We start from the raw sequence: 12,727 nt of genomic DNA, 5'->3' as shown, positions 1-12,727 counted from the left end.
CTGGGACCCCATCAGGGGTGAGAAAAGATGCTGGGTAGGAGGGCCTCCCCTAGATAGGTTTTGAAAAGGGAGAGATCTCAGATATGTGAGGTAATAGGGTGTGCTGAAGAGGGGGTCTTGAAGATCCCTGGTGCTTACGTTAGTCCCCTCTTGAGTGCTTCGTACACTTGGTCCAGCCGCTCAGGCTGTGGCACCTTTGGTGGTGGGGTCTTGTGGGCCATGGAGAACATTCTGGAGACCCGCGAAACTACAGGAGGCTTGCGCGGGGGTATAGGTGGACTGAAGACAGGCAGGCTCCTGGGTGGAGGGAGGTGAGCAGGGAGAGCACACACTGGAGGTAAATCTTCTTCAACCTCTCCAGCCTACCTTTCCTTCCCCATACAAAAAAGGACGAATTGTACTCCCCTAAGCGCTTAGAACAGTGCCCTGCCCATAAGTACTCAATACCACTAATTGATGCTTCTGCCTCACCCTCCCAGTTTCCTGAGTCCCACGTCTATCCTTTTCTATCTGCCTTCAGCCCCCCGCCCAAACTTTTGTACCCCTTTGTACCTTTCCTCCTGGTCGTGACCCCCACATACCCTCCCGATTCCCTCACTTAGCCCAATCTCACCCCTTACCTGTTTCCCTAGCCCCATCCCATGCTTGGCTTTGTGGCATGGTTGCCCCAGCCCAGTTCCTGGTCCCCCTCCTGCTCCCCTGCTTTGCCACTATACCTGGGCCCTCGTTCCTGGGTGCTGACAACCCCGGCGAAGGACTGGCTCCTACTGATCCGAGCGCTGAGAAGCCGACGCTGAGGCCGCACAGACAGGGACATCATAGAGTGGGTTCGGGAGGGACTCCCTGGGTTGGAGGGGGGGAGAGGCTGGAGTGAGGTGGCTGAACTGGAGAGCCTTTCTCATCCCCGACATACCCACCCAGAAATCAAGAGTAAATCCGAGGATCCCTTCATCCTGGCTGGAGCCTCTTCTCTCACAGGGCTGTGGGGCAGGAAGAGGGCTCGAGGTTCAAGGGGAGGGGCAGGCAGTTTCCAACTTCAGCTGTCACTCTTCTCTCCCATTAGGTACGGAGTAAAAAAGGTTGTGGGTAGCAGCAGATTTCACTCCTGTCCAGCTCTCCCATTTCCAAGCCAACTGTCCCCCTCCAGCTCTGAGCTTAATCCCCACCTTCCTTGGTATTAGGAGGGGTAATCCGCTCAGGGAGAGGAAGAGTGCTCAGGGAGAGGAAGAGCGGTGGGGAAGCAAGGTGGGAGGGATGCTCTGGAGCTGGAGGCATTAGGACCCCAGTTCCCCAAATCCCAGAAGGCAGATTAGGAGCCAAGGCTCCCATCCCCCAAACCCTTCTTCCCCGCTCCCCAGCACCCTTTTCACCACTCTGGGGTGGTAGCTGCAGCTCCAGGTCCGACTGGCTGCAGCTGCCTTCTACCTCAGTTTCCCTACCTGTTTGAGGGAGGGGGTCAGGTAAGGAAGTACGAATGACGGAAGCTGACAAGTGGCAGTAACAAAGTCAGTATGGTAAGGAGGTAATCATAGGGCCGGCTGGGCAGCGAAGCCACCAAACTGCACAGCCCCTCCCAGGCCCTCCCAGGCTCTACTTCCTGCCTCACACGGGGCTCCCAAATAACAACAACCCCGCCCAGCCTAGCTGCCCCCCCGCCTCAAGTGCCCAGACCTGGGCACTCTCCAGCTGGAGTGTGAGGGCCTTCTCAGTTGCCCTCAGCAGCCCCCCCCCCCCCCACTTCTTCAGTGCTGCTTCCCGGAGCCCTGGAGGGAGGGAGTTGGGGGGAAGAGGTGGGGTTTGCAATGGAGAGAGAGGTGGGATGGGGGTGGCGGGGGTGCTCTGGGGATTGGAAACCTGGTTACCTGTGGAAGCGGGGCAGGTGGGAACACTGACCGAAGCGGAGTCGAAGGTGGGGAGGGGGTGGAAGTATGATCCCTTCCCCCTTCCCCAAGTAACCCCCCCCCCCCGCCAACCAAAGGGTTGGTTGGGGTTGGGCGGGTGGGAGGGGAGGCACAACAGCGGGTCAGAGGGAGAGCAGGAAAGGGAAGGAGCGGACGTGAAGCTGAAGAATGGGAGGAAACGTGTGTTTACGGGGAGGGGTGAGGGGGGCGCGCGGTGGATATGTATGTGTGTGTGGGTGTGTGTATGTAGGGACAGATGGGGGAAACCCAGAACCGAACCCCAACCCCTTCAGCACCCCTCGACTTCTGTCACCTATCTGACATGTTCGGAGTTGCAGAGGCTTCGGAGGAGTGGGGATCTCTCTCCCCCCCCCCCCCCACCACCACCCAGTATCTGGGAGTAGAGGTGGAGGGAGCCCCCAACTATACCGCTCACAGATCCCAGGAGGTTCCGGGTTGTTATAGGAGCACAGCCCCTCTCCGCCCGACTTTCTGCCTCCCTGGAGCAAGAACATAGTCCTGAGGGAGTGGATTTTTGGTCCCACTCAGAAGCCCTCAACAGGGACCCCATTCCCCTGCTCTGTGTGAGTGTAGGGGGCAAAAACGGGGGAGCAGCGTCCCCCCCCGCCCCCCACCCAGGTTTGGAGGGAAGCCAGTCAGCTCTGGACCTGAGGAGCAGGCCGGGGCGGGTTTCCCGAAACCGGCCGGACTTCTCCCTGCTCCTGGATTGGCTCCAGTTACAGCTCCGGGAGAGACACCCTCCCCTTCTGCGGATTTCCCCACCCCAAAAGCAGGATGGTTCCCCTACCCCAGCTGCTGGGACCCCTAAGTTTCCAGACCTGCCTGACAGGATGCGGGGACGTGGGGAGTCAGACCCGGGGAAATGGGCTCTGCTGGGGGAATCCCCCTTCCTACCCTGAAACAAGAGACCCTTCCTCTGGGATCTAGGAACGGGAGGGGTCTGGCAACTCTCTAGGGTCGCAGGGAGTATTAGAGCCCCAAAACCCAAATCAGATCAGAAAGGGTCGGGGTGGGTGTGCCGGGACTCCCGGGACTTTGACGAGCACCACCAGCCCCCCTCACCCCAACAGGAGAGGCACCCTTAGCCTCTCTCTTCCCAAAGGGTCCTCCAGGCTGAGATCCCCTAAATCACTCTGCTGGGCCCTACTCCTACCCCCTGGAGCTACTGCCCATCCAAAGCCTTGGCTCCCAAGCTTCTCTGGCTGTGAGCCATCGCCCCGGGCCGGGAGCAGAGGGGGAGGGGGTGTCCACAAAGCAGTTACCTCTCTTCCTCCCGTTCATGGTGGGGTTGGGTGGCAGCCCTGCCTGTCCCAGCAGTGCCCCCGGCCTGGCAGTGCCCTCTCCCTGGCCCTCTTCTAGTCTTGGCCCAGCACAACTCAGCTTTGGATCTGGCTCCTCCTCTCTTCTCCGACTTAACCCAACCCCCCACCCCCGCCCAGTTCCTGCTGTTCCTAGCCTGACTCAGACCCTTTAGGCTCCAGGGAGGCCCGAGGGGCGTGGGGCAGGAGGCCAGAAGGTGACAAGGGCAGACAAGGAGGAAGGGAGGGTGGGGGGGCGAAGGGGGGGAAACACGCGGGAAGAACCAGAAGGAGAAAGGGGAGGGGGGGGAAATGACGCTGTCAACTGGGTTGGATTAATAGTCCCTTTTGGGTCGAAGACTAGAAGCTGGGGAGCCTGGTTTCTCTTTCTGAAATGACCATAGTCAAACCTAATCTTTCCCGAGCCTACATGGAAGAAAGGAGGGTTGAAAGTTAAACTTCCAAAATCAGTAGGCGTGCCTGTGTGTGTAGGGGTGGACAGAGTGAGGTGAAGAAAGTGCAGTGTGAGGGGGCAAAAGGGCAGGGGCCAGGTGAAGAAATAACTGGGTCTGGTGCTTGGGGTACATGGCCTTTGGAGATGGGATTGAGTATTAATGGGCATAGGGTGAGGTGTATGTGTGCGGGGTGGCTGGGGGGGGGATCAGAATTTTTGTGGGGTACGGATGATGGCTGCATCCTTAAGCCCCAAAGAAAGGAACAGGGATGGAAATGGGAGTAGGCACAGCTGCCTTCCTTCTGGTCACCAAGTCTTGAAGTCACCAATCCTTCTCTGACTGAGGTAATTTAAGTAGGCAGTTTAAACAAGGGGCTGGAGACTGGACCAAAGGCCGGGTGGCAGTGCCCAGGGTGGGGAGGAGCGATCAAAGGGAAGGGGTCCCCCTTCCTCTTCCTCCCGCGGACCTCGGATCCCAGATGGAACCGGGGAGGCGGCAGTAGGATACCTGTCCCTTGTTGCTTTTCACTTCCCTGCCCCTGGGTTAGACTCCTGGAGTGAAAGCAAGGAGGTCCTGGTGCTCGAGGAGAGGAGTTCGAGAAGTCAATGGTTTCGCTGCCTCCCGGGTGCCCGGCCTCCCCCCCCCCATCCCGGCCCCTAATCACGTAACAGTTGGCAGACCGCCTGAGCCCAGTGCCACCCGCACGCGCCGCATGGGAGGAACCGCCACCTGCCGCCTGCAATGTGGCAGCGGGAGTGCCGGGTACGGAGCCAAGAGCCTGGCAAAAGCATTGTCGTTGCCCACTTATCCGGCCACGGCCTGCGGGTGGGGAGAGGGTTTACCCATCTCTCCCAGTTATGCACAGGCCCCTCGAATAGTAGGGCCAGGTTGAGGTCTCTTCCCCTTAAAGGACCCGAGGGGTTTGGGGGAAGGTCTAATTACAGAATTCTGGCCCCACCCAGGAGGCGGGCCGGAGCTGGATATAAACAGAGGCCACTATTTATAAGACAAGCGTGGGCGCGTAGCCTTTTCGCCGGAGTTCCCTCCCCTCCCAGCAGGCACGGTAAAGCGGATTCGAATCCGGTCCCTTATTCGCAGGCTAGACCCCGGGTAATCCAGCACTGACGTCTCCTGCATGGGTTGAGGGAGTGAGGGGCGGGGTATGGATGGCCTTTCCCTGGGAATGAGCACAAGACAGAACACAGGCGTCCTGATTTAGCCCGTCCTCTAGACTGTCAGTTCGTTGTGGGCAGAGAACGTGTCCACCAACTCTGCTGTACTGTACACTGTAAGCGTTCAATAACTACCACTGATTGATTTAACTTCTAACCCCAAACTGCAGTCAAGGGAGATTCTGATTGACAGAGACCGAAGTCTGTCCCAAGGAGGCGAAGGACGGTAGGGTGGTTAAGTGCCCAGATCTCCGAGCCTGTAACAACGGGGATAGGACTCCAGTCTCTTGGGGTTAAACCCCAAGTCACAAGGCCAGGGCAGAGGCTCTTGAGCCCCGGACCCTTTGTCCACTGCTCCCGGAACCGCCTGGCTGGCAAGTAGTCGCAGATCCCCGCCTGCACTGCCTCCCACCCCAGCGACCCCTGGTCTCTCTTCCGCTCCGTCTCCATGGCGACTTCCCCAAACCCTGTGATTGACATGCAGCAAAATCTGGGAGGCGGAGGGGGCAGCAAACAAACTTTTCCCTCTCAGCCTTTGGTTAGGGGTGGGTATAGCAGGAGCCACTCCCCACAATGCTAGACTCCAAGATAGAGTTTAAGTCCCCTTCCCCACTTCCTGAATACACCAGAAACATGGTCCAGCCTCCGGCCCTCTAATGAAAATAATAATAGTATTTGTTAAGTGCTTACTGTGTGCCAGGCACTGTACTAAGCACTGGGGTAGATTCAGATTCAAGCTAATCAGATTGGACACAGTCCATATCCCACACGGGACTCCCAATCTTAAACCACATCTTACAGATGAGGTAACTGAAGCACAGATAAATTAAGTGGCTTGCCCGAGATCACACAGCAGACAAGTGGCGGAGCTGGGATTAGAACCCAGGTCCTCTGGCCCCCAGACCCATGCTCTATCCACTAGGTCACGCTGCTTCTCTAAGCCTTCATTCCTTCATTCAATTCTATTTACTGAGCACTTAATGTGTGCAAAGCACTGTACTAAGTGCTTGGGAGACTACAATATAACAACAGAAACATTCCTGCCCACAATAAGCTCACAGTTGAGAGGAGGAGACAGAAAGTAATATAAGTAAATAAATAGCATTTACTATGTGCCAGGTACTGCACTAAGCACTGGGTTGGAAACATTTTACAACATCTTCATCATTCACCAAACAGCCAGGGTGGGCTGCAAGATGCCCAAATCCTAGTCCAGATTCTGTCCCTGGCAGGATGTGAAGTTCTGGACTCATAAGACTTAGTTAATAACAATAATACCGTACATAGGCAGAGCACCTTTCTGTCCAAAGCGTTTCCACATTCCACCCCCTCGCCTTCCAGAACAGTCCACATGGGTCCTATCGACTTTCTGTCTTCACAAAACTTCAGGAAGACCGTGGCAGCTGTTGCCAGAGCAGATATTATGGCCGTGACTGTGACTGAACTCTGAGCCTCGAGGAGCCTGAAATTCTGTTCCTCTAGCCACAGTACCCTACTGATCTTTGTTTTTGTTTTTATATTGTCTTTATCTCTCCTTATGTAGCTGTCACCAGTCCCCTCTCTCCCTTCGTATTTTAGATTGTGAGCCCCTTGAGGGCCAGGGACCGTGTCTAATTCCCACCTGGGTATTATTTCCCAGAGCTTAGTTCAGTGCTCTGCACACAGTACGTGCTTAATACGATTACTACCAACCTCCACTAGGTCGGTCCAGCTGGAGAGTTGGCCTTGTTGGCAGAGACCCTAACTCCGGGGCCTAGGCCTTGAGCACCTCCACCATTAACTAGGTTCACAGGGCGGGAGGATAGCTGTCGGAAAGGTTGAGGGTTGGTTTCCAGGGACAGGGAGGTGGGGAACAGCTGGGTGGCCAAGCCCAAGTCAGAAAGGCTTTGATGCAACCCGATTGCTGCTTCAGTCAGGGTTCAGATCCCCCTGCTTGCACACATTCTGTCTGGGGCAGTACTGAGGGGGTGGGGGAGGGAGGGAAGGAGAGAGAGGGAGGGAGGGAGAAAAGGGGTCTTGGCCGAGGGCCTCCAAAATGGAGATGTCTCCTGCGCTCAAGCCCAGCAATAAGAAGCCTAGCTGGTGACTCAACGCCGGAGGCTCCAGGTGGCAGAGACCCCTCCCAGTCCATCAGCTTTTCCATGCCCCCCCCTGCTACAAGAACGTTGGGCCAGAGGGAGAGGCAGCACAGAGACATCACAGGCAAGTGACCTGGCATTGAGGGAAAGAGATTGGGGGAAGGAGGCGGAGCCAAGTTGGCTGGAGCAGAAAGTGAGGAGCACGAAAGCTTTTTAGTCCTTGGCCTAGCCACCCAACTGTTCCCCACCTCCCCAGCTTTGCCTCCTGCCTTTAGCCAACAGTGAGGAAGGAGTGTGGGAGGGAGGGAGGGAGAAGGCTGGCAATCTTTGCAGGCAGAGCAGAGGGGAATTCAACTGGTTAACACTCTGGCCGTGTGCATTTCCCATCCACCCCACGGCTTCTCCCTCCTCCCTCTTTTCTCTTGTTAGTCCCCTCCTTCCAGGCTCAGAGTCCAGGCTGCAGGCCTCAGCCCAGAGCCAGAGACTGACCAGACATGGGGGGAGGGAAGGGGCTGAGCTGCCCAGACCCTACTCCCTTAAACCCTTGGGCTGCACAAAACCTTGAAAGGGAGAAATAACTTCAGTAAACAGTGAGGGGTGGGAACCCAGACTTGGCTTCAATACGGTCTCCCCCTGCCTCAGTTTCTTGCAGGCTCCCTTCTTGCTCCCAGGGTTGACCATTCAAAGGAAGGGAGATCCCAGAGCTCTCAAGAGGCTGGATGGGCCTCTTTTTCTCGGGCTTTTTGCTGGTTCCCATGCTATTTTTCCACCCACCCACATTAAAGGGAGGGGAATGAAGGGAGGTGGGCTGGAGAAGGAGCTGGGAGCTGGCAGGTGGAACAGCTCCCACCAAGGGGGTGAGGTGATTGGAGCTTTGTGTAAAAGTAAAAGCAACTCTAGCTTTACCCTACCCTACCCTCTGCTCGTTTATCCCCAGGGCAGTGGGAAGGGGCAGCCCAGCCTTCTCTGCAAGCTTCTCACTGAGGGATATGGGGGAAGGGAGGGGCAGTTTAATGCTGGATGGGCCCTGGCGCCTAGAGCAGGAAGTGGAATTGTGAAGAGCCCCTAATGGTGCCACCCTCCACTCTGCAGGCTGGACGCATTCACACGTAAACACACCCACACAATGTAGCCTTGAGACACATATATGCACATGTGCCCTCCCCATCAACCCTCTTCCACCACCTGAAGTCAGGCCCAGTCTTAAGAGCCCAGTTTGGAGAAACCCTCTACCTACCCCTGGGGGCAGTGAGGGGCGGGGGGAGGAGCGGGGCCACAGGGTAGGCAGGGAATAAGAGAACCTTTTTGTCTGAAGGTCCTGAGATTTAAAACCATCTCTCTCCTATGGACCCAGATACTCTGGCTTCCTCCCTCACCAGAGGGACCTTGTGTCCCCAGATTCCTCACTTCAACCAACCCCTTCCCTATGTCCTCCCACCTAAATTACTACCCCAGGCTCTTCCCTGCAGGCTCGTCACGCAGCTTAAGGGACTTGGGCTTTGGAGCTGAGCTAGCTCATCCCTGCCTCCTCCTTTCCCTGGGCTGGCAGGAATGGGGGACATAGCTAATCCATGGAGGGCCTTACATCCAGGATGAAGGGGTGGATGGCGGCCTTCCCGCTCAGATCTCTGGCTTGGAATGAGTGACCTTTTTGACACCCCAGCAGTCACAGATGTCCCCCAAACCCCGTGCCACCCAGATAGGGGGAGGAAGAGAACAAGATCCAAACCTCCCTCAGTCTCTCCAGCAAGCTATGCCTCCCACGCAGCCCTGCCAGCTGCTGCTACAGGGGATAAGGAGTTCTGCAAAGAGAACTGCAGAGGGGAGTGGGGGCAGGGGAGCCCTTCACTGCCTGTGGGGGAGGTAATGGGACACAGCATCCTGGCCCCTCAAGTTGCTTAGCGCCTGGATGCTGCGAAGGGGTGGGTAACACGGGAAGAGGGTGAGGGCAAGAAGGGACTCACTCCTTCCTCCAGAACAACCTGGCATGAAACCAAGAGAGTTGTCTCTCCAGCTTGATAGCCCTGCCGGAGAACGTTCCCCCCTCTTCGGCCCACATCATAAAGCCAGCCTACAGCTAAGGGATCCGTAGGGTGGGGTGCTGCGGCCACCGAAGCCGGGATCGGGTGGGGGGAAACTTCCGCTTGGCTACACCCCCAAACCCGGGCCTCCGTTAGCCGCTGGTTCGGTTGACACCTTTCCCTCTCCGCTTCTCACCGGATCTACCGCTACGCCTGCGGGGCCACGATCCGCCCGCTTTGGAAGCTCTTTTTGGTCGTAGGAGGGGCAATCGCTGGCCAATGACCAACCCCACCCACACCAGCTTCACCCCCATCCTACGGCGCCGGGGTGGGGAGAAGAGATGGGGGATACGGTACAGAAGGGAATCAGCCGGAGAGAGAGAGGGGGGAAGCGGCGAGGATTGGCGCTGGAGGCCGGGCGGGGGATACATACCGGAACCGCCGCCCCCGGCCCACCATGGCTCCTGCCCCCGGGACGCTCCAGGCCGAGCCCACCGCCCCCCGGCCCTTGCAACTCACATGGCTGTGCTGCGTTCGGCTCAGCGCCTTCCTCTGGGCCCGTCCGGGTTCGGCCCCCCGTTGCTCGGCCAGCCCCGCCGCCGGCTCCGAGGCCTTGTCGTTGCCGCGCCGCAGCTGCTGCTGCTGCTACCGCCACCACGGCCAGCCCCTCCCTCTCCCCCTGCTCCTCCCCGCTCCCTCCTCCCGCCGCCGCAGCACCGCCCTCTGCTCCAGCTCCAGCTCCCAAAGCGGGCCGCCCACCGGGCCCCCCGACCCCTGCCTCTCTCAGCTCCGCCTTCCCCAAATAAAGGGACTGCAGGCTACACAAGACGACGCCCCTCCCTCTGGCCTGTTCCGGCCCGGGACTGGCTGCATCGGTGAAAAACCTGGGAAATTACAGACACCCACCAAACTCTCCCTCCTCCATCCTATTGCCCCCACCCAGGTTCCAGGAGCAACCGAAATCAATCGTATTTATTGAGCGCTTACTGCGTGCAGAGCACTGTACAAAGCGCTTGGGAAGCAGGCTACACAAGACGACGCCCCTCCCTCTGGCCTGTTCCGGCCCGGGACTGGCTGCATCGGTGAAAAACCAAATTCTGCCTCCTCCATCCTATTGCCCCCACCCAGGTTCCAGGAGCAACCGAAATCAATCGTATTTATTGAGCGCTTACGGCGTGCAGAGCACCGTACAAAAGCGCTTGGGAAGTACAAGTTGGCAACATATAGAGCCAGTCCCTACCCAACAGTGGGCTCACAGTCTAAAAGGCTCTGATCCCAGGACTGGGCCTCCCCCAAACTCCTGGGCCCAGGTTCCAGCTCTGGTTGGATCGCCTTTCCCCTCCTCCGCCCCTTCAGGCAGCTCCCTTGGGTCCCCTCCCCCATTTGTCCTCTGTCTTTTTCCCCAGCATTAGGGAGGCGGGTGGAGGGAGCCAGAAAGGAGAGGAGCCAGTAGCACTGCAGGCCCCCTCCCGCCCCGCTCAGATAAAGGCTTCTGTCTCTGTGGCCCTCCCTGCCTCTTCCCCCGTCTTGGTCACCGCCGGAAACGTCAGCCCAGGCCTCAGGAAACCGGGGGGGCTGGGCAGGAGAGCCTCGGTGGGCTGGGGGAGGCTAGCAGGGAAAGTCCTTGGGATAGAAGGAAAGAGGGAGTGCAGGGGTGCGAGCCCAAGGGGAGGTGGGGACAGGGTGCGGACAGGAAAGGATTCAATCCCAAATAAGGTCTGAAAGGTACAGTCCGAGCTAAGGGCAGTGGGCCACTCTGGGGACTTGGATGCCTGAGTTCAATGACCCAGTTGGGCTTCACTGTGGGGCACACACAAGCCAGCTCCCCTGACCTTGGTTTCCATTGGTAAAAGTAGGTGGAGGGAGAGGACACCCGTGAGGGCTTGGAGAGGGTATCCTCAAGTTGGAGTCCCTGCTCCTTGTTGGGATCTGGACAATTGTACTGAAGTCAGTGTGGGCCCCTGACCTCCCGGCTTAGCTGTATGCACTTTGATACCTATTGTCTCTGCATTTGAGCAAACCCCCTCCTGCCTCTTCCCCCCTCCCTGCCTCCAGCCCTGCAGGCCATGGCCTCCAGCCAAGCCCCAGACTCGTGACTGATGCAGGGTTGCGGGAGGTTCTTCCAACTGTGTGAGGGATAGATATCCCTCCGCAGTGGTGCTATTTATAGCACCCTCCGCCAGCTCCCTGCCCACCCAGTCGCCAGGGAGAGGACTGCATTGTTGGCTGTCTTGGTACTCCCTCCCACGGGCTGCTCAGAGATCCACCCGCTCCTTTCACTTCATGCACTTGCATCCGTGCATTTATATATATATATGCAAACACACAATCCCCCACATCATACTCATGTTTCTGCAACCATCCAAGTCTACAATGCAAACACATATGTGTAAGCCCACAGATGCTCATCCATGCATATGCATCCACAAATGTAAACACTCCCATGAGCACAGGCAAACAGATAAACTCCTCCCTTCCCTACCCCAGGGGGCTCAGAATAGTTGATCTGATCGGCTTCCAGTTCCTCAGACTTCCCTATTACCCTCTGGTTTGGTTTGAGAGTGGATAGGGGGCTGCCCAGGGAGAGGAAACAAGGGAACTAAGCTAACAGAGTTGAGGCTGGGGCTGAGAACAGGATGTCAAGACAGGAGATGTCTGAAGAAAGTTTAAGGGGGACCTCATGCCCATTACTCTCTGATCTCTTGCAGATCCTCTAGGGGAAGGAATTCAGGACTCTGATATATATATATATATATATATATATATAAAAGTTATATTATATATTATATATAATATATATTATAATATATATTATAATATATATATTATATATATATATATATATATATTTGGTGGTGGTGGTAACCTGGGAGACCCAAAGTTAGCCAAAGTGGGAGGGGAGGGTCCAGCTTTTCAGGGTGATGCAAGGCATGGTGGGCATTAGTCAGAGGAAGGAACTGCCCAACCCAGCCTGCCTGGGATGGAGAATGGGAATAGGCAGAGTAGGCAACCGGTCATCAGCTCTTGCCCACTCCACTCCCTTCCTCCCTCGCCATATGTTCCTCAGGGACCTGAGAGACCAAACCCCTGCTAGTCCTTTCAAATCCTTTGTCAAATTGTACTTTGTCTTTCTCTCTTGGATCCTGTTCTTCCCAGGGAGATTCACTCCCCTTCTCGGGGACCTTAATCCAGGGCTCCCCTTCCCAGTAAGGCAAAATAGCAATAATAATAATGGCATTTGTTAAGCGCTTACTATGTGCAAAGCACTGTTCTAAGCGCTGGGGAGGATACAAGGTGATTAAGTTGTCCCACGTGGGGCACACAGTAAATCCCCATTTTACAGATGAGGTAACAGACTCAGAGAAGCTAAGTGACTTGCCCAAGGTCACACAGCAGACATTTGGCAGAGCCGGGATTCAAACCCCTGACCTCTGACTCCAAAGCCCGTGCTCTTTCCACTGAGCCACGCTGCTTCTCCATAATGATGGCATTTATTAAGCGCTTACTATGTGCAAAGCACTGTTCTAAGCACTGGGGAGGTTACAAGGTGATCAGGCTGTCCCACTGGGGGCTCACAGCCAATCCCCGTTTTACAGATGAGGTAACTGAGGCACAGAGAAGTTAAGTGACTTGCCCAAAGTCACCCAGCTGACAATTGGCAGAGCCGGGATTCGAACCCATGAACTCTGACTCCAAAACCCGTGCTCTTTCCACTGAGCCACGATGACATGAGAAGTATCAGTCTTTAACAATAACAATACTCGTTAAGCTCTTATGTGCC

At 56.5% G+C, this 12,727-nt stretch overlaps 1 protein-coding gene across 6 annotated transcripts in view; it reads right to left on the bottom strand.

The window, feature by feature from the left end:
* The window catches only part of RIPOR1 (RHO family interacting cell polarization regulator 1), a 31,302-nt gene that overhangs the window by 11,216 nt on the left and 7,359 nt on the right, over positions 1-12,727 (bottom strand). For 3 of the 6 annotated variants that reach the window (XM_038772209.1, XM_038772210.1, XM_038772211.1), the window contains exons 1-3: positions 3,185-3,324; positions 717-843; positions 139-297 (exon numbers count right to left, since the gene is read on the bottom strand). In XM_038772209.1, coding sequence (XP_038628137.1) covers positions 139-297; positions 717-843; positions 3,185-3,203 — 305 coding nt within the window. In that variant the 5' untranslated portion in view covers positions 3,204-3,324. Of the gene's footprint in view, positions 1-138; positions 298-716; positions 844-3,184; positions 3,327-9,465; positions 9,573-12,727 lie in introns of those variants that run through there. The other 3 variants (XM_038772214.1, XM_038772215.1, XM_038772212.1) reach the window with 3 other exon arrangements.

The sequence above is a fragment of the Tachyglossus aculeatus genome, chromosome X1, assembly GCF_015852505.1.
Source record: "Tachyglossus aculeatus isolate mTacAcu1 chromosome X1, mTacAcu1.pri, whole genome shotgun sequence".
Classification (NCBI taxonomy): Eukaryota; Metazoa; Chordata; class Mammalia; order Monotremata; family Tachyglossidae; genus Tachyglossus; species Tachyglossus aculeatus.
This window is presented reverse-complemented; position numbering and strand designations above follow the sequence as displayed.